Source organism: Prunus mume, linkage group LG2, assembly GCF_029339155.1.
Source record: "Prunus mume cultivar Tortuosa linkage group LG2, ASM2933915v1, whole genome shotgun sequence".
Lineage (NCBI taxonomy): Eukaryota > Viridiplantae > Streptophyta > Magnoliopsida > Rosales > Rosaceae > Prunus > Prunus mume.
The window spans coordinates 33,968,394-33,986,279 of record NC_142699.1 but is presented as its reverse complement, the minus strand read 5'-3'; the positions used below and the strand labels follow the sequence as shown (position 1 = coordinate 33,986,279).

The 17,886-nt window shown below is 39.8% G+C and overlaps 4 protein-coding genes and 1 pseudogene across 6 annotated transcripts; 1 reads left to right on the top strand and 4 right to left on the bottom strand.

The window, feature by feature from the left end:
- Positions 1-525: 525 nt before the first annotated feature.
- Positions 526-5,263, bottom strand: LOC103323294 (hAT dimerization domain-containing protein). 2 transcript variants are annotated; one of them, XM_008225280.2, is made up of 7 exons: positions 4,999-5,263; positions 2,712-4,219; positions 1,924-2,610; positions 1,763-1,846; positions 1,598-1,673; positions 1,135-1,451; positions 526-991 (listed from the first exon to the last, which is right to left on the bottom strand). In XM_008225280.2, the coding sequence occupies exons 2-7, from the start codon at positions 4,026-4,028 to the stop codon at positions 767-769; spliced, it is 2,706 nt and encodes a 901-aa protein (XP_008223502.2). In that variant the 5' UTR covers positions 4,029-4,219; positions 4,999-5,263; the 3' UTR covers positions 526-766. The 2 variants fall into 2 exon arrangements, with proteins under 2 accessions (XP_008223502.2, XP_016648013.2); XM_016792527.2 differs by having other exon boundaries at positions 2,050-2,610; positions 4,999-5,246.
- Positions 5,264-5,612: 349 nt separating this feature from the next.
- Positions 5,613-7,668, bottom strand: LOC103323312 (pentatricopeptide repeat-containing protein At5g66520 pseudogene; annotated as a pseudogene). The gene has a single exon (XR_016124702.1). The product of XR_016124702.1 is annotated as a pentatricopeptide repeat-containing protein At5g66520 pseudogene (transcript).
- Positions 7,669-8,892: 1,224 nt separating this feature from the next.
- Positions 8,893-11,051, top strand: LOC103323313 (pectinesterase-like). The gene is made up of 2 exons (XM_008225300.3): positions 8,893-9,948; positions 10,212-11,051. The coding sequence occupies exons 1-2, from the start codon at positions 8,940-8,942 to the stop codon at positions 10,907-10,909; spliced, it is 1,707 nt and encodes a 568-aa protein (XP_008223522.2). The 5' UTR covers positions 8,893-8,939; the 3' UTR covers positions 10,910-11,051.
- Positions 11,052-12,667: 1,616 nt separating this feature from the next.
- LOC103323295 (PHD finger family protein) lies at positions 12,668-13,867 on the bottom strand. Its single transcript, XM_008225281.3, has one exon. The coding sequence runs from the start codon at positions 13,677-13,679 to the stop codon at positions 12,972-12,974; it is 708 nt and encodes a 235-aa protein (XP_008223503.1). The 5' UTR covers positions 13,680-13,867; the 3' UTR covers positions 12,668-12,971.
- Positions 13,868-14,202: 335 nt separating this feature from the next.
- Positions 14,203-17,366, bottom strand: RPL3P (ribosomal protein L3 plastid). The gene is made up of 5 exons (XM_008225282.2): positions 16,882-17,366; positions 15,863-16,072; positions 15,575-15,679; positions 15,081-15,194; positions 14,203-14,696 (listed from the first exon to the last, which is right to left on the bottom strand). The coding sequence occupies exons 1-5, from the start codon at positions 17,251-17,253 to the stop codon at positions 14,523-14,525; spliced, it is 975 nt and encodes a 324-aa protein (XP_008223504.1). The 5' UTR covers positions 17,254-17,366; the 3' UTR covers positions 14,203-14,522.
- Positions 17,367-17,886: the final 520 nt, after the last annotated feature.

Here is a 17,886-nt window from a genome sequence, read left to right as displayed (position 1 = left end):
ACAACAAAGGTCCAGGGTTTATAAGAAATTTGGAATGTGGGATTTTATCAAATTCTTATCAGATTTAGAAATTTGGGGTAATTGTTTTTCCATGTCCACCCAAAAATTTGATCATCACACCCAATCCATAAAAGAGATTTTCGGAATTTCCAGTTCTTCACTTTGAAATAATTAACCTATTTAATTACATTTTTCTTCTTCGAAGTGTGATATTTTCCTTTCCTTCGAAATAAATCCAACACCTTCATAACTCGTATTCATTCGCCACATTGTCTCCCATCCCATGGCACCCATAGTCATTTTATTTATTTATTTAAAGTATTTGGAAAATATTTGGCCAAAAAAATAGTATTCGGAAAATATTGGTGGATGAGTCTCAGTGAGTTTGGCTAATATGATTCTAGAAGAGAAATTTGCCTACATCATCTCACGATAAGCTGAAGTATACACTTGTTTGTTACATGTAAGTTTATGTCCGTGGGAAAAGTATGATAGGGAGATGACCAGTTTGATGAGCAGTGCGAAGGTGATAATAGCGCCACGCTATGAAAATTGTGAATAAAAAGTGGTTAAGTAACAGTGATTCATCCATGACCTGCCCAAGTTACATTTTGATAAAGGGTCGAAGAATATTACATGTAAGGACGCCCTGTTTCTGTCAAGTAGTAACTTCCAAAACTAGTAAGGCTGGGATATAATTGCACAACTATGGCAGAGCTGCCTCAACACCATTACTTCTTGTGTTAGTCGGAGATCTACAAACTGACTAATCACTCATGTCATCATCGAAAAAGTTTATATCGCCATCCTCATCATCTTCATCATCATCATCAGTGGCAACACCAGCATTGGCAGGATTTATATCTGCATCAGCCAAAGTTAACAGCTCGACTGATCCGTTCCTAGTCTCTGCATTTCCATTTACACCTTCATAATCAACCATATCATTCTCATATTCATCAACCTGTTCGATTTCATTGTAAAGGACTTCCTACAAAGAGAAAATAAAGAATTTGATTCAGACAAGGTAAGCGATTTCTTGCAGTTAGCCAACTCAGCAAATTGAAGCTTGTAGTGCAATTGGCACGTAACCAACCCACTCCGCAGGAAAAATAGAATCTACGCTTGAAATACCTCATTTTCTAGCATGTCATTTTCGGCGGCGTCTACAATCCAGTCATCTAGCAAACGCTCTAACAGAACATTGTCGAGGGAGATTGAATTATCAGCCCTTCTTCGTAATTGTTGTTCTCTAAGACGCAGATTGTAGTGAACGTAGATGAGGTCATTCAATCTTTTTTGAGCTAAACGATTATTTCTTAAACTGTACAATTGATCGTATATACTCCAATTATGCTCACAACCAAAAGATGAGCACGTCTGACTCAAAATACGCACAGCAATACGCTGCAGCTCTAAGCAACTTATCCCATGTTGTTGCCACCATGCAGCTAATAAGAGGCAAGAAAAGGAGAAATGTATCTGTAAGTAAAATAATGCTTGAGAAGATGTGGAATATGTCCAGAGACTCGATGCATGGGCATGCATATGCATATCGGAACTCTCAAATGAGTAGCATGACAGTGTAATATTATACCTGGATCAAGCTCAGTTCTTGTACTGATTGCCAATTCGGTTCCAAAATCAGCTTTAGCAGAGTTGTAATCAGAAATCTGAAAGAATAGAAGAATATAAGAAGATAATCTCAACATATGAAAACATTCAGGAAGCAAATAATGAATTCCAATAAGAAAATTATTACCTGCATAGATGCAGAAATCCTTCTTGCACTGTCTGGCTCCAGCCGAACAATGCACTCATTAAGTCCACGCATCCCCTCGGTATGCTACAGACAATTAACATCTAGGTTAGGAAAGAATTCAACATGATGATAAAATCACAAGCAGCCATTGTTCGTCCTACCGCCGTAAAATCAGGTCGATATCTGTATGATGGATTTAAGTAGTAAGCAGCTACATATACCGGGTGGTAGAACAACGAGTTCCAATGACTTTCTATAACACTCCAAAATGGTTCATATTTACGTACATTGTCACCATGAATGGTTTTGATTGCAAGCTTTGCCCTGTACATGTCATTATATATAGATGACATTGACAAGCAGTCACCACTCTCAACCTTCTGAAGAACTTGCATAATTGGGTCCACTGAATTCCTAACAAACTGTAGCTTCTTCCAGAATGTAGCATTTAATACAATACTTTCCACCTCTTTTCCTTCACATGATTTGGAGCACTGAGATGAAATCCATTTGTTTGATTGAAACATTCTTCTAAGACCAGTCCTGTGGTCCAGCAAACTTTGTAAGGTGGCAAAGCCAGAGGCGAACCGGGTAATAGACAGTCTCAAAAGTTCCTTCCCCTGTGTAAAATCACTCTTCAGAAAATTTAACAACCAAATTTGGTTGTAAATGAGCTTCGTAATTTTTTGCCCCTTCTCTATGCACTCCGCTACACATCTTATCTTCAAAAAATCTTCAAGCATTTGATCAATACAACTGGTCGCACATGGGGTCCAGAATAATTTCTTTCTTTTCTCTTCAAGCATATTTCCAGCAGCTTTATAGCTAGGAGTAATTGGAGTGATTACCTGCACAATAGGGGATTAGAAGCAAAGCAAAGCAAAGTTAGTAGCTGGCGGATGACAGTTTGGGATGGGGAACTACATGAGAAACAAAGAAAACCAAATACCTGAACTACATTTTCCTCACCCATCTCTTCAACCACTTTGTCCAGCAGCTTAAACAAATTCGAAGCATCTTCAACTATTTCAGTGGCATCAACTGAAGAAACAAAGTATAAACCATTTGGGCCAGAAGCCAAGAAATTTATTAATATCCTACCCTCTGTGTCTCTCCAACTGTCTGCCATTATAGAACACCCAGTGATTGCCCAGGACGCCTTATAATCAGCCAGGTAGGTTTTAATGGTTGCAATTTCCTCTTGCAGAAACCGACCAGATATTAATTGGCTTGGAGGTGCTACCAGACCCTGGCCATATTGGCCAACCAATTCCAGCATCTTATGGAAGTATAAGGAGTTTGTTGCTTGTAGAGGAACTCCTGCATGGTAAAAGAATTTGCAAATTCCAGAAATAACTTCCTTGCGGGATATTTTATTTGACATTGTTCTGACCCTTACTTGTCTGTAAGAATGTGGTGTCAAACTCTTGGGAGCAGTCAAGAAAAGGGAATCTAGCCTTGATCTTTTAAATAATGGTTCAGAACCAGTACTGGGAGGCAACGCCTTGAATGTATTTCTCAAATTTTGGCCCAATCTCCTATCACCATCAATCAATCTTTCCTTGTTTATATGATGCAGAGCAGCTTCCATTTGGTCATCGTCTTGATCTTCATTGTCTGACTGCAGATCAAAAGGTGACATGTCCTTTGAATCGAGTTGTCTCTGTCTCCTTCCAGTACGATGCCATTTCATATTCTCTTTTATTTTAAGAAAAACTTCCTCAGGAGCATGTTTACAAGGTGCTACTTCTCCAGGAATTCTAGCTAAATGTTGTTTAAACCGATTGATGCCACCACTAACTATTTTCTCGCAATAAATGCATTTCACCTTTTTCTTTTTCTCATCCTGAGCAACACCATGTTCCCACCCAGGGTCAACATATCCTAATGACCGAAGAGGAGTCAACTTCATAGCTAAATTCCTGTCACCCATCAATTGCTTTCCTTTGCTTCTATAACCAACATGCACCTCTTCTTCATCATCATTAGATTGGAAATTCAAATATGCTTGCCCAATATCTTCAGAATGCCTAGGTTTCTTATTAGAACGACTTCCTTCCATATTTGCTTTCATACTCATGTATACATCCTCTGGAGCCTTATCACAATAAGTAACTTCTCCAGAAACTCGGGCTAAATGTTGCTTCAATCTATATATTCCTCCACTAACTATTTTTCCACAGTAATTGCATTTAACCTTTTTCTTCCTCTCATCTTGAGCCATGCCATGTTCCCATCCAGGGTCAACAAGTCCAGAGGAGCGCATTGTGGCCGTCAATTTAAACCATTTAAGAACGTATATCAGAAACTACCCTTGTCTGATTCACTCGCTGTATCCTCAGCACTAACAGAAGTCAATATCTTTAATCTTGCAACGTTGCATGGTCCGACAATGACACTAGTAAAGAGGATGTTGGTGTTTACCACAGTGAGAGTTAGGCAACAGGAAATAGGAATCTGCAGGAGATGTTTGAAAAAAATACATTCGTTCATTAGCTTAAGGGCAGCGTATAGGCCAAAGCATGGCGAGCACAAATGAGAAATACGTAAGAATTCAGTACGAAAGACAGTAAGATGAAATGTTTTCAAGCTTAACATGGAGTAATAAAGACATAGCTGGCAAGATTCTCAAACGTGCTTGATACATTGACACAATATGAAAAAGGATTTCGACAAAAAAAATTATGAAAAAGGACTGGTTACTAATGGAACTCTGGACCTAGCACACAACCAACTCCAAATAATTCACACAAATAAATTTGGGGTTTCACAAATTTATAATAGATGTTGATATTAAAATGTCATTTGACTCTTAAAATGAAAATTTCAACAGAAGAACAACTCCTTCTGAGCTTGGAAAGCAACAAATGGGTTTATTTGATTCAAAAACTCAATCCAGCACTTCAAAATAATTTTGTCTCAGCATCTGAAGCAGCAGAATAAGATTTGAAACAACAAAAAGCCACAATAAATGGTACCAAAAACGGCAAACATAGTACATAGGTAGCTAGCTGAGACCAAACAAGACTTAAGCATGAGATAAAAATCAGACAAATTGGCACTCACTTTTTGCAATTAATCACATAAAAACCACAGCTGAAATTTCCTAACACCCAAATTTAAGGCTACAACTTTCTAACACCATAATATATAGAAAGGGGATAATCTGATTCCACTGAAAACCAGGTAAAAATACACAGCTCAGAAAACTAAATGGTTGCTTAAATTCTGCTTACCTGGGTTAGAAAAAACGAATGGCATAAAGAAATATTGATCTATCTGAAAATTCTTCGATGTGGGTCAGGCGCATTTGGATTTGGGATGATTGATACGCTCGAAAGTGGAGAAATTGATGGAAAGTTAGGTTTTTGAGGGTCAGATTGGTGGGAAAACTTGAAAAATTGGGTGGAGGAAGAAGAACGAGCTGGGATCGTTCGGAATCGTGAGTCGCGAGTGGAATAGGTTCGACTCGATTGCTCGACCCGCCGTTTTTTAGGGTTTCTGTTCTTTATGGTAAACATATTATTTATTTTTACTATTTACCACCAATGATTGATTGAGAAAAAATATAAATAAATAAAAAGAAATAAGGTTAAAGGTAATTTTGGCCTTTGGCTACCCAACACAAAGTTCTTTTTAGCTGTTTTTTTAATTTTAAATAATTTAAGACAAATATTTTTTGCACAATATAATTGTGTGAGTTTGACTCAGTGAGTGCACAACTGGTTTGGTGAATCGTTGACAAAATGTCATTCACTCAATTCTATACAAACTGTTTTTTTTAACACAGGGAAGAAATTTGAAGCATAAAATTATCGTCAAATCAAAGACAAATCATAAACTCATGTGCTAGAAAACCACAAAGTTGATCAAAATAATAACACAATCAAATGAATTTCAGTATTTGGATGAACCTATCTTGCTTACAGCATATCTTAAGTAAGATGTACAAAATCTATACAGCTGACCACCAGACAGCATTACCAGTAATCTTTACAAGAACACTCTCCCCTTTTAAAATGGTGAAAACGATTTCGATCCCTCACGATTATTTCCCGATCGAAAACCTTTGAGATGAGCTTGCTTGCTTGGTGGCAGTCTTTACAGACTCGCAAATTCTTCGATATACGAAGAGTTTCCCCAGGTTTAGTCTTCAGTAGGCCAAAGGCAATTGCAAGTTTCTCACTGTGGTAGTATAGAGGATTCTCCTTTTCCTCCTCATCAAGATCATGCAACACTCCCTCTGTGTCAGGAACATAGCCTGCAGATCTTATACATTTCAGCATCTCATCAACCTTGGCATATATCTCTTTTGTCTGAGGATGAGCCCCTCCCCCCGCAATAAATTCATTAACAACACCTTCCAGTTCAATCATGGAAAATCCAGGAACCTTCTTCACTCCCCTGTCATTCATCAATCTCCTCACATTAGCGACATCTTCCCATCTGCCCACATTGGCATATAGATTGGCCAATAACACATAGCGACCACTATTTTCTGGCTCCAGTTCAATTACTCTCTTTCCTATGTGTTCTCCCAGTTCAACATTTCCATGGATCTTACAAGCTCCAAGGAGGGCACCCAATATGCCTACATCGGGGCTCATTGGCATCTCACTTATTAGCTTTCTTGCTTCCTCCAGCATCCCGGCTCTTCCAAGAAGATCAACCATGCAGCCAAAATGCTCTTTTCTGGGCTCAATACCATGGACTTCAATCATGGACTGGAAGTACTGTTGCCCCTCTTCAACTAACCCTGAATGAGCACATGCACTAAGGACATTAACAAAAGTAATGTTGTCAGGAGCTACCATGTCCCTTTGCATCTTCTCAAAAAGCTCAATGGCAGCCTCTCCCTTCCCATGCATTGCTAGCCCTCCAATCATGCAATTCCATGAAGAAATACCTTTATGGGACAAACCATTAAAAACTTCAAAGGCCTTCTCCAGGCAACCACATTTGCAATACATGTCGATGATTGTTGTTGCAAGTTTTGAGTCCAATTCAATCCCACTTTTCTCAATATATCCATGAATCCACTTCCCTTGTTCCAGAGCACCTAAACCTGTACAAGCCGATAACATACTAGCCGCCATGAATTTATCCAATTCCACCTTCTCCACTCGCATTCTTTGGAACAAAGCAAATGCCTCATGAAAACGATCACTCTGGACATAAGAAGAAATCATGGCATTCCAAGAAACAGAGTTCTTCTCAGGCATCAACTCAAAAATTTCAAAAGCCTCATCAACAAAACCACACTGCGAGTACCCAGTAATCAAAGTGGTCCAAGACACAGCATCCATCCGGGGCATCTTGTCGAAGACCCTTCTAGCTTCTTCCAAAGACTGAAACTTCACATACATGTGAATCAAATTATTCTGACAAAACCCATCAGCTCCATACCCCAGTTTCACAACATGGGCATGGACTTGTTTCCCTTCTCCAATAGCATCATCATTGCAACAGGCTCGTATAACAGAAGGGAACGTGTACTTATTGGGAGTGACAGAGTCTTGCAACATCTGTGAGTACAAAACAATGCAATTTCTGGGTAATTGGCATTGCAAGTAACCTCTCATTACGGTGTTGTAAATGAATGCATCCGGGTGGAGCATTGTATCGAACACTTGGAGACCATAACCCAAATCGCCATTCTTGGACAGGGCACAGAACTTGATGACACGACCCATGGCATCGTTGTCGGCTGCGAGGCCGAGCCTGATGACTTGGGAGTGCAACTGCTTGAGCTCGGCCATGGTTGAACATGATTCGATGCCACGTAGTGGTGAAATCTGGGTCTTGGGCGAGCTTAGGTGGGGTGGGGTGGCTTGAAGGACTTGGAGCGAAGTCATTTGTCTTCACTTTGGAGCGAGAGAACCTTCATACTCACCCTATTTTTCAGCACCTTCTACTTTGTTCACCGTTGATAAGATATTGTGGGTCCCCAAAAATGTTTTGTTTTTAAAAACATTTGCCAAAATATGTATTTGCAAATACAAAAGGTTGACCGTAAAATTTGCATGAATGAATAAGATATAATATGGTGATTTTTTTACATATATTATAGACTCATCCCGATCTCTTGGACTGAGTCCAAAGATTTGTATTCTTCAGTTGGATGTAAATTCACTTACTCTTGACTTTTAAGAAACTTTGAACCATTGGATTAACATCCAACGGTGGGTTTTGAAATATTGATTAACATCCAAGGTGATTGGACTGATTATAGACTATATAGTGATAAGAATGACGCTTCTATTTCTTAGCTAAAATTTAGAATATTTTAAGAGTCTAAAAATTTCAACTCAACCATACTCCATAATTTGAGAGTCATAAATGTTATAACTCTTTTGATTGGTCCATCTCATTAAAAATAAAATATAAAAATGGTTAGAAATACTCATTAAATAAAGATAAGGATTTATTTTATCATTCCTCTCTAAAATTTGAGGATGTCCATTGTGGAGTGTGTTATAATGATCTGTCACGTCAACTTGTTATGAAATATTACTGTCATGTCAACTTGTTAGTGCAATATATGTAATGTTTAATTTCAAGAGTAAATGGGTTTTAGAACTCTAATTTAGAACATTCGAATAGATTTGTAATTATGTGAAAAGAATAAAAAAAATAAAAAAAAGACAAAACAATCATCCCATCTTCTAAAAGCCTAGATATACGTAGAGAAATCACAGAGCTTTTGATTGATATCTTGGGCCACAACATAGACTGCTTGACTTGAAGGTCAAGTAAAAAAAGGGTATCGTCCTTCTAAAGATAGGGTGCATGCTAAAGGGAGGGAGGGAGTAGGGAAGTGAACTCTGTTGTTGGTAGGTTTTGGTATGATCATCAAGTCCAAAAAAAGACAGAGGCAATGTTGAGCAGGAACTCATTCCGGAGAAATTGTAGGAGATGATGATCTTATATATACACAATAACTAATATAACTGTCCCTTAACCACCACCACATTATGGGAATTTTTGTCCTAAGCTTCACACCATCTACCTTGCTCTTATTCTAGACAAGGCCTTCAAAATCACCACTAAATTTGGACAGCCCCCAATACAATGCATGCCTTTTTGTAGCTGTATATATATATATAACATATATACATGATCTCCATGATTTAGAACTTCCATTTCTTCACCAAAATCAGATATCAGAAACTAAATTATGGAGAAAAAAGGCAAGCTGGTAATAGGAGGAGTTTCAATTGTCCTTGTTGTTGGCGTCGTGATTGGTCTTGTGGCTGTGGTTTGCACTAGGAAGAGTCACAAGGACCAACTTTCTACAAGTTCTAAGGCCGTCGCTGCAATTTGTGCGCCAACTGATTACAAGGAAGCATGCATCAACAGCCTTAGCAAAGTTGCGAAAAATGAAAGTGCCACGGCTAAAGACCTCATCCAAGCAGCCATTGATTCCACCATTTCAACAGTGAAGTCTGCAATAGACAATTCTGGCAACATTGCCAAATCATTTAGCAATCTCAATTCCACAGGAAAAATGGCAATGGATGATTGCAAGGACTTGTTGGAATCGGCAATTGCTGATCTTCAAGCTTCGTTTTCATACGTAGGGGACGGTGATATGCACACAATGCATGACAGAGAGGATGAGCTGAAAAATTGGTTGAGTGCTGTGATATCATTCCAACAATCATGCCTTGATGGGATTCCTCAAGAAGGGCTCCAAAAACAGATGAAAGATGGGCTTCTCAATGCCACGCAGCTGACGAGCAATGCCTTAGCAATTGCTTCCTCAATTTCTGAGATCTTACAAAGCTTCAACATCACTTTAAACAAAGATTTAAGGAATCCAAGCAGCTCCCGAAGACTTCTCGAGCACAATAATGATGAGCAAGGCCAGTACCCTAGTTGGTTTCGCGCTGCAGACAGGAGGCTATTGGCAAGTCAGAGCAACGGGCAGGTTAGACCAAATGCGGTAGTGGCAAAAGATGGAAGTGGACAATACAAAACAATTGGTGCGGCTCTTGCTGCATACCCTAAGGGGCTTAAGGGAAGATATATCATATATGTGAAGGCTGGGATTTACAATGAGTACATTACTGTTACCAAGGACCAGGTCAATGTGTTCATGTATGGAGATGGACCCCGGAAGACCATGGTCACTGGAAGTAAAAGCTGGGCTGATGGCATCACCACCCAGAACACCGCCACATTCGGTGAGTCACCTGTTAGATGTTACTTCTCCAGTTAATAATACCATACCAATAATGCTACGGTCACCAAATTTGTTCACTAAATAATGCTTTATTTAAACTGACTGTGAACCTGACATATATTTACACACGCTTTATATGCTGAACAAATTTGATGACCCTAATGCTTTACAGAAAACCAATTTCCATGATAAGGATGGATTGGCTGTTATGGTAACCTTGTAATAGATACAGCTTATAATCACATTTTTTCTTTATAATCACAGCCGCAATTGGAAGTGGGTTTCTAGCCAAGGCAATGGGATTTCAGAACACAGCAGGCGCCCAGAAGCATCAGGCAGTGGCACTCCGAGTCCAGTCGGAGATGTCAGCCTTCTTCAACTGTAGAATGGATGCGTACCAAGACACATTGTACGTCCAAACGCATCGCCAGTTCTATCGCAACTGTGTCATTTCCGGCACAGTTGACTTCATCTTCGGTGACTCACCAACACTCATCCAGAACTGTTTGATCATAGTGAGAAAGCCTATGGACGGCCAGCAAAACACTGTGACTGCTCAGGGAAGACAGGACAAGAGGGAAACCACAGGCATTGTCATCCAGAACTGCAGGATAGTCCCCGAACAGGCTCTGTTCCCAACGAGGTTCAAGACTAAGTCATACTTAGGGAGGCCATGGAAGACATACTCAAGGGCTGTGATCATGGAATCAGAACTAGGAGACTTCATACAACCAGCAGGGTGGCTGGAATGGAGTGGCAACTTTGCACTTGATACTCTGTATTTTGCAGAGTATGGGAACCGGGGTCCGGGGGCTGTGACCAACGGAAGGGTGAGATGGAAGGGATTTCATGTGATCCGGAACAGAAATGAGGCTCTTCAATTCACTGCAGGTCCTTTTCTATTGGGTGACCAGTGGTTGAGAAACACAGGCGTGCCTTACTTCACTGGTTTGAAACATTAGCTCATGATATCCCATTTCAGCCCAATTAACTACTCATCATGAGACATGAAGATGAGGAGGATTAGCTGCCTCATTGATTTGAATTGAAATAAACAAGTTTAATCTGAAGATGGATGGATGGATGGATGGATGGTTTGGATGAGAGAGAGGATGGCGCTGTTGATTGTCACCCCCGCTAGTGATAACAGATAAGGAGCCCTTTTGTCCCTGCGCATTGTTTGCATATTGCTGCATGTATCTGTACAGTTTTTCAGTACCTTTTTGCATAGCATTTTTATGTACCCAAATGCCCTTTCTCTGTATATACATTTCATCATAGTAAATACATATGCTTTGCTTACTCATCTTATTCCCCATGGAAGACACATCCTTGAACTGATATAGGCAAAGCACATTGTTTTTCATTTTTCTCCTTTCTTGTAAAAAGGAGGCCAAAATGAGAGTTAAATTTTTTTTTTCTTGGTGAGATCCAGGATTTTATATTTTAGGGCAAAAATGTGGTGTACAAGTAATAACCCTTTCAGTGAAAAATGATTGAGCCATTTTGTTTGTCAGCAAACCCATATGACATATAGTTCGACCAAAAAGAAAAACCCTAATCAGGCAAATATGAAGCCCTGCTATATTCCAATATTTGTTTGGTCAGAAACCGGTAAAATTCAAGACTTCATTGGCATCTTTTCTCCTTTTCTTCTCAAAATATTGCCATGCAGAAATGCCCTTCCTCTCTCTAATTGAAAACTTATTATATTATATATATGGTGGACGGAAGCACAGGGATGCATGCAGCGCACTCGTGCACATGACATATCCTTCATGTTAGGAAACTTGACAACTCAAAAATAAAAATAAAATGAAACGCAGGGGTGGCTGGGAATGCGGCTGCGCAAAACTGAAATTTGATGACAAGATGAGCATCATGGCAGAGAGCATAGATTAGGCAGGAAACAGAGAAACCATGGAAGATGATGTAAAAGAAGGTTCAACTCAATTGAGTTTTGAAGACTCAGTGATGTAAAAAGGAACCTAGGTCAATTCATCATTCAATCGGCCGCAGATCAAACGACTTCCATAATACAGTCATGTGAAGTTGTCGGCATGCACACACAGAACTCTGCGCAAGAATAGGTTTTAATCGAAACCTTACGAATAAGAACCATATAGCAATTCCGACCAAAAAAAGAAAAAAAAGAGAACCATACAGCAATGTAATCTTGAGCTTTAACCAGACAAATGGGTTTGTAACCATGAAGTTGGCACAACAGAGCATAAAATTTTAAGCTTTATGCAAGCACCTACAAAATGAACTAGAAAGAAGAATGTTTTGTATAACTAATAAAGTTCTGGAAGAGCACTGTAACAAGAGAAAATTCTGAATGAATTGGAACCATAACAGGAAACGCAAAGTCATATCACTACCTGTTAAGTCTTTCAGGAACTTGACTCAATAAAGCATTAGTAACTAGAGAGTTTATCATTTTGCATTCAAGACAAGACGGCAAAACTTGCAAGATGCAAGGAACAAGAAATAGACTCATTTTAGGTCAGTGTGCATAATGAAACACCAACTTTGAAGTTCTGATAAACATGTCATCTTTCTAGCATCTCCTTGAATAGCACCAAAATCGGACAAAATGCATTTGCACACAAGCAAGCAAGGCCATCACACATATTTGGTAAAGCTTCATAGCCAAGGAACCACAAAAGATCTCATGCTAATTGGGAAACAAAGTGTATGCAAAGGGAGAAAACAGAGAATTACAAAATGCAATTTCTGATTATGGCAAAGAAGGACAATGTAGATACAAAGGGGCCCAGAGAATCATCAGCTTGGGAAAGTAAACATCGTCTCTGCAAAAGTTCCAAGGGCGTCCGCGTAAAAATTTAAAAAAATAAAACCAACAGCAACTAACAAAGAGACTCACAGATTGCCAGAAGACTGTGTAGAAGTTCAAGCTGAAGCTAAATAGCAAAAGCTGAGCATCATCAAATAATGAAAAGAAACTTAACCTACGAACCCATGAACCCATGAAGAAGCTCAAGCTCCTTCCTTCATCTCAAATCAGTCTTCTTCCATAGGATCCGCATGACTGGTTTTCAACCCATTACTTTCCTCAGGCTCAGAAATCTTGGGCACCACTTGAATTGGCCCAGGACCCTCCAATTTGGGCTTCGCGTTGAGGCTCTCAGGCGCCGAAACAACGCCTCCACTCTTCGAATCCTTCTCCTTTTCCTTATTGACAAGAGACGTGAGTCGTTCCAAGGCCTCTCTGGCCTTCTTTTTCGCCACGACGGCTTCCTTGACCCGGCGCTCGGCGTCAACCCTGGCGGCGACGGCAGCTTTGGTCATCAAAGCCGCTGCGATCCTGGCGGCGGCAACGAGGGCCTTGGCGGCGTCCTTGTCGATGACGACTGTCGTTTTGGTATCTTGTCCATCGTTTTGGCGGGTGAGGTTGAAGAAGGAGAAGGTGGGCTGGGAGCAGGGAGGGCACTGGAAGCTGCGGAAGGAGGAATTGGCTGCGACGCAGGCAGAGTGAGAGATGGAAGGGCACCGGACGCACATGACCTGGTCACGTGCCGGAAGGGGGTGCTCGAAGAAGTCGAGGCAGATAGGGCAGAAGAGGCCTGGGTTGTTCTTGAGGACGCAGTTGGTGCAGAGCTTACGAAAATGTCCTCTGTGGCGGACGTAGTGGAGGAACCACCGCTCAGTGGAGCCGCAGACGCCGCAGAGTCGCTTCTCGAGGTCGGGTTGGTCTCGCTTCATTGCCATTGAACTCGCATTTGACTGTGAGATTGGAGGGTCAGGATTATTGGGTAACGGTAACCCTAGGAGGAGGAGGAGGAGGAAGAAGAAGAAGAGGGAGGTGGAATTTAGGGTTTTTTTGGGTACGAAATGGGGCGAGGAGAGGACGAGGTTCAGAGCCGAAACTCAATAGCAGCAAATTCTTTAGGAGGCTGGTCAATAAAATCATCGATTGGGTTTTGGTTTTTAAGTCTACGAGTGTTTGACACTTGACTGTTTGCGTTTGAATGCAAATTTGGCAAAACTCCAAAAGCAAAAGCCCTTTTTCTGCTTTTGCATTTTTCCTTCTTCTTTTTAATGCTTTTAATCTCATCCTGCACACAAATACCAGAAAGAACAGAACTAAAAATCCATAGCATGACAAATTGATTCCATTTTCTTCTTTTTTGAACCTTTTCTTCTGTATCTTGCAACAATTCATTTGAGTTTAGAAGCCTCTTCTATTGGAAAAGTATCAATGCTTTTCAACTGGTTCAAAGCACAACCATGCTAAGAGTCAACAATTTCATGTCAGCCACATTTATTTCAAAACATGGTTCCAACAAAAAAAACACCATTGTCGGTCAGTATTCAATTCTGAGGTTGAAATGAACTCAATTATATAAATATTACAACCTCTGCGCCTGCATTCCTCTAACAAAAATCAACTTTATAGGAAAAAAAAAACATATTCAACACCCTCAGACAGGTCTTTATAACCCTAAAGCCAGCATGCTCTTTGCATCATCAAAAAGGACGTGACCGCAGTGTAGTCAATTAGGCTGAACGAAACATCCTAGTTCCTCACGGGATTTCAGATTACACTCCAGCTTAATCTGCCACCATGAATGGATCTACCTCTCCAAGATCAGCAACCAGTGGTTCTAACTTGGTTGCATCCTCGTCCTCCGGAGCAAAGTAAGTTGGAAATGGCAGCAATGAAATGTCAGGTTTCTTGTAGAAAGCATCTCTTATGAACACAAAGTTCCCTTCAGCACCTGGGACCTGTGAGAATAGACAACATCCAATTGAGTAACACAAAACCAGGAATAACAATACAACATACTGACTTCTGAAGAGGATTAAGACCAATAATCGTATGGCTTTTAAACTGTGCAGTTGTGAATGTGTGTATCAGCAATTTCATTAAACCAACCAAAATCCTCTACCGGCACAAAACCCTTAATTATACATTCGTTTCCCCTGAACATTATTAACACTTATGAAGACCATTAAGCTCATGAAACTACTGTTGAATAAGATTCAAAATGCATTCACTTAAGGTCATCAGTGTGCAGGTAATTGAAGAGGGCCGTGGATAACCTCCTCCTTTTCCATCCAATTTTGAGCACTTAATTCAGAAAAGTAAAGTTTGTGAGGAAATCTTACTTGGCCTCTCACCCACATCAAATTCCTTGCAGGATCAATTTTGTAGACCCATACATTTTTTACCGTCCTCTGTTTCCCACCCATGCGCCCAGCCATCTTTTTGCCTTTAAATACCTGTTCATACAAACATATGATTGTCACAATTACAATTTATAACCTAATGGAACTAGAATGCATCCGGAAATATTCAGAAATTTTGATTCTTGAAACATAATTATAGCAAACCAATGAAGAAATTTACAGAAAACATTTATTGAACTTTCCAGACCACACAAATGCGACAGTGTTTACTCATATAGGGGGAAAAGATAAACAGGTTAAACACAATAGTATGTAGAAAGTCAATGCAATGTAGCATGTCCGAGAACAAACAAATGAGCAACAGAATATTTGACAAAATTAAGCCATCTCATTTGAAGCAAAAAATTTGGTTATACTGATTTTCCAAAAGAGTTCATGGGAATAGTTTAAGGAGATTTGGATCCCATACAAACCTTTCCAGGAGCATCCCTCTGACCTGTAGAACCAATACTTCGGTGTGACAAGGATGCACCATGAGATTCTGGCATTCCTTTAAAACCATGCCTTTTCATCCCGCCCTGAACACAGAAAATAAAAATGATACATAATATTTCATCATCTAAAGAAAGTATTACTTTTTTTTATCACTGTTGTAGATTCATTGATTGGATCCTTAATACAAGGATTTTATTTTTTTTGCTTGAAAAAATATATACAACCACAGGATAGACCAAAAAACGAGGATTAGGAAATTAGTTCACCTGGAAACCTTTCCCTCTCGTGATTCCTGTGACATCAACATATTGGCCTGGAACAAAATGGCGAACACCAATTGACATACCGACAGGGAGAAGTGCATCCTTTGTTACAGGAAACTCCTTCAGTTTCCTCTTAAGTGGAACACCTTGAGCTCTGAAATGACCGACCTCAGACTTTGTCAAATGTTTTGCTTTCTTCTGTCCGCAACCAATCTAACTAGCACCACAACAGAATACCATCCTATAATTAACCCGTGCCCTTGAATTTTTTTGAAAATATAAATTTTCCCTCTGTTTAATTACCAAGAAAAATCAATATGATCAATGTTGGCAAAACAGAAGAAAAAGAGATGCAAGAACCAAAGGACAACACTTCCAAAAAAAGCACTTGGAATTTCAATATAAATTTTGTTGCGTTTTTATCAAAAGCACTTCTAAGCAAAAATGGTTCCTACACTATCACTGCCAAATTGGCCTGTCATATAATTAACAAAACAGAAGGAAAACAAATCACAAATTATGCGCCCTCAGTGACAACGAATTTTGAAATTTATGAGCATCCCATTCATAGAAACCCCTTTTACTGTAACAAAACTAACAAGACCTTTCACACATGCCCAGCAAGAGATGCGTATAGCTTCAAATTTTAAAGCACAACTGAAGCCACCAAATAATAAACTCCAGATGATCTGACTAATGATAAATTGCCAAGTAGTCTGGTCTCCAGACAGGCTTTTTTGCAGATTTAAAACCGCTAAAATGGAGTAAATATTGCTTTAGTTGAATAACAAAATCATAAAATCAGTGTGTGCCCAAATGTTAAGTTGTATCCGCTCCATAGGACTGAACGCATATCATCTCTCCAAACTCTGAAAAATCTAAAGTTCGGAAATTTCATAACCTATAGAGCTACAGAGATATTATAAATCAACCCACGAATACAAAAAAACTTTAACAAAACAGTAACCAGACAAAAGCAAAATGAATTCGTCACAGAGCAAAATGAAGAGAAAAAAGGTTACCTGTAGAGCAGGGAAGCCCTCTTTCTCGGGGGTCTTGACCTGAGAGACGATATTATCATCGACCCAAAGCACAGTGATGGGAACCCTAGCACCCCATTTGTCCCAGCGCGCAGTCATCCCACACTTGACGGCTACGAGCCCAGTCCTCTTTGAGCTTGGGCTCATCGCCCCAGGCTTGGCTTCGATGACGCGGCTCCGCTCCTCGGCGACCTCAGCCGCTTCAACCAAGGCCTCGGAGCTGAACCATCTGAAGAAATGGTACTGAGTTTGCGTAAACGACGTCGTAGCATTAGCATTAGCAGCAGCAGCGGCAGTGGGGTTAAGGGAGAGAAGGCGAAGGCGAGAAATGAGGCCTCTTGATAAGGCCGACATGGCCGCAGTGAATCTCAACAGTCTTATTGGATTGATGGGTTTGATGGCATGGCTGATTGGCTGTGAAACCCCACAAGAGGTTGCAGAGTTTTCGAATAGGGGCTTTGGCGTAGGGTTTAGGACTTGAGGGAGAGAGACGGGGTATAAGTTTCACTGCATTCGAGTCCACCGTGTTCCAGCAAGGATATCTTGACACGTGTATCACATCAGTTTAAAGGGACGACGTCGTTCTTTTCCATTTAAAGGCAAAATGTATTTTTCAGTCCTTATAGTTCACATGTTTTATTACTTTGGTCTCCGTAGTTTTAAATATCTCGTAATTCAAAAACACATTATAAATTTTATCAAATTCATTAATTAATTTTTCCAAAATATTTCTCCACGTCAATGACACCTACTTAAGGCTCGTTTGAGAATGTTTATGTAGAAAGAACTTCTATTCATTAGTGCTTTTAAAAGTGTTTCTACTAGAAAAACATCAAAAAATTTATTGAAAATCCAAGTGCTTATGTTGAAGAAATATTTATAAGTATTTCTACCAAATGCTATCAAAGATGTTTTTAATTATCATGAAGCACTTTTAGCCATCTAGAAGCACTCTAAAACAGACCCTTACTCCATCATAAAGTTGAA

Bases quoted from the DNA above. Each gene is read 5' to 3' on its own strand.
- LOC103323294 (XM_008225280.2), bottom strand. From the start codon at position 4,028: ATGCGCTCCTCTGGACTTGTTGACCCTGGATGGGAACATGGCATGGCT. The intron at 2,611-2,711 runs GTATTTGGTTTT...CCTATTGTGCAG, and splicing joins GTGAGGAAAATGTAGTTCAG to GTAATCACTCCAATTACTCC. The intron at 1,674-1,762 runs GTAATAATTTTC...CTATTCTTTCAG, and splicing joins GGATTTCTGCATCTATGCAG to ATTTCTGATTACAACTCTGC.
- LOC103323313 (XM_008225300.3), top strand. From the start codon at position 8,940: ATGGAGAAAAAAGGCAAGCTGGTAATAGGAGGAGTTTCAATTGTCCTT. The intron at 9,949-10,211 runs GTGAGTCACCTG...TTATAATCACAG, and splicing joins CCAGAACACCGCCACATTCG to CCGCAATTGGAAGTGGGTTT.
- LOC103323295 (XM_008225281.3), bottom strand. From the start codon at position 13,679: ATGGCAATGAAGCGAGACCAACCCGACCTCGAGAAGCGACTCTGCGGC.
- RPL3P (XM_008225282.2), bottom strand. From the start codon at position 17,253: ATGTCGGCCTTATCAAGAGGCCTCATTTCTCGCCTTCGCCTTCTCTCC. The intron at 15,680-15,862 runs GTGAACTAATTT...TTCTGTGTTCAG, and splicing joins CGAGAGGGAAAGGTTTCCAG to GGCGGGATGAAAAGGCATGG. The intron at 14,697-15,080 runs GTAAGATTTCCT...CTATTCTCACAG, and splicing joins TGATGTGGGTGAGAGGCCAA to GTCCCAGGTGCTGAAGGGAA.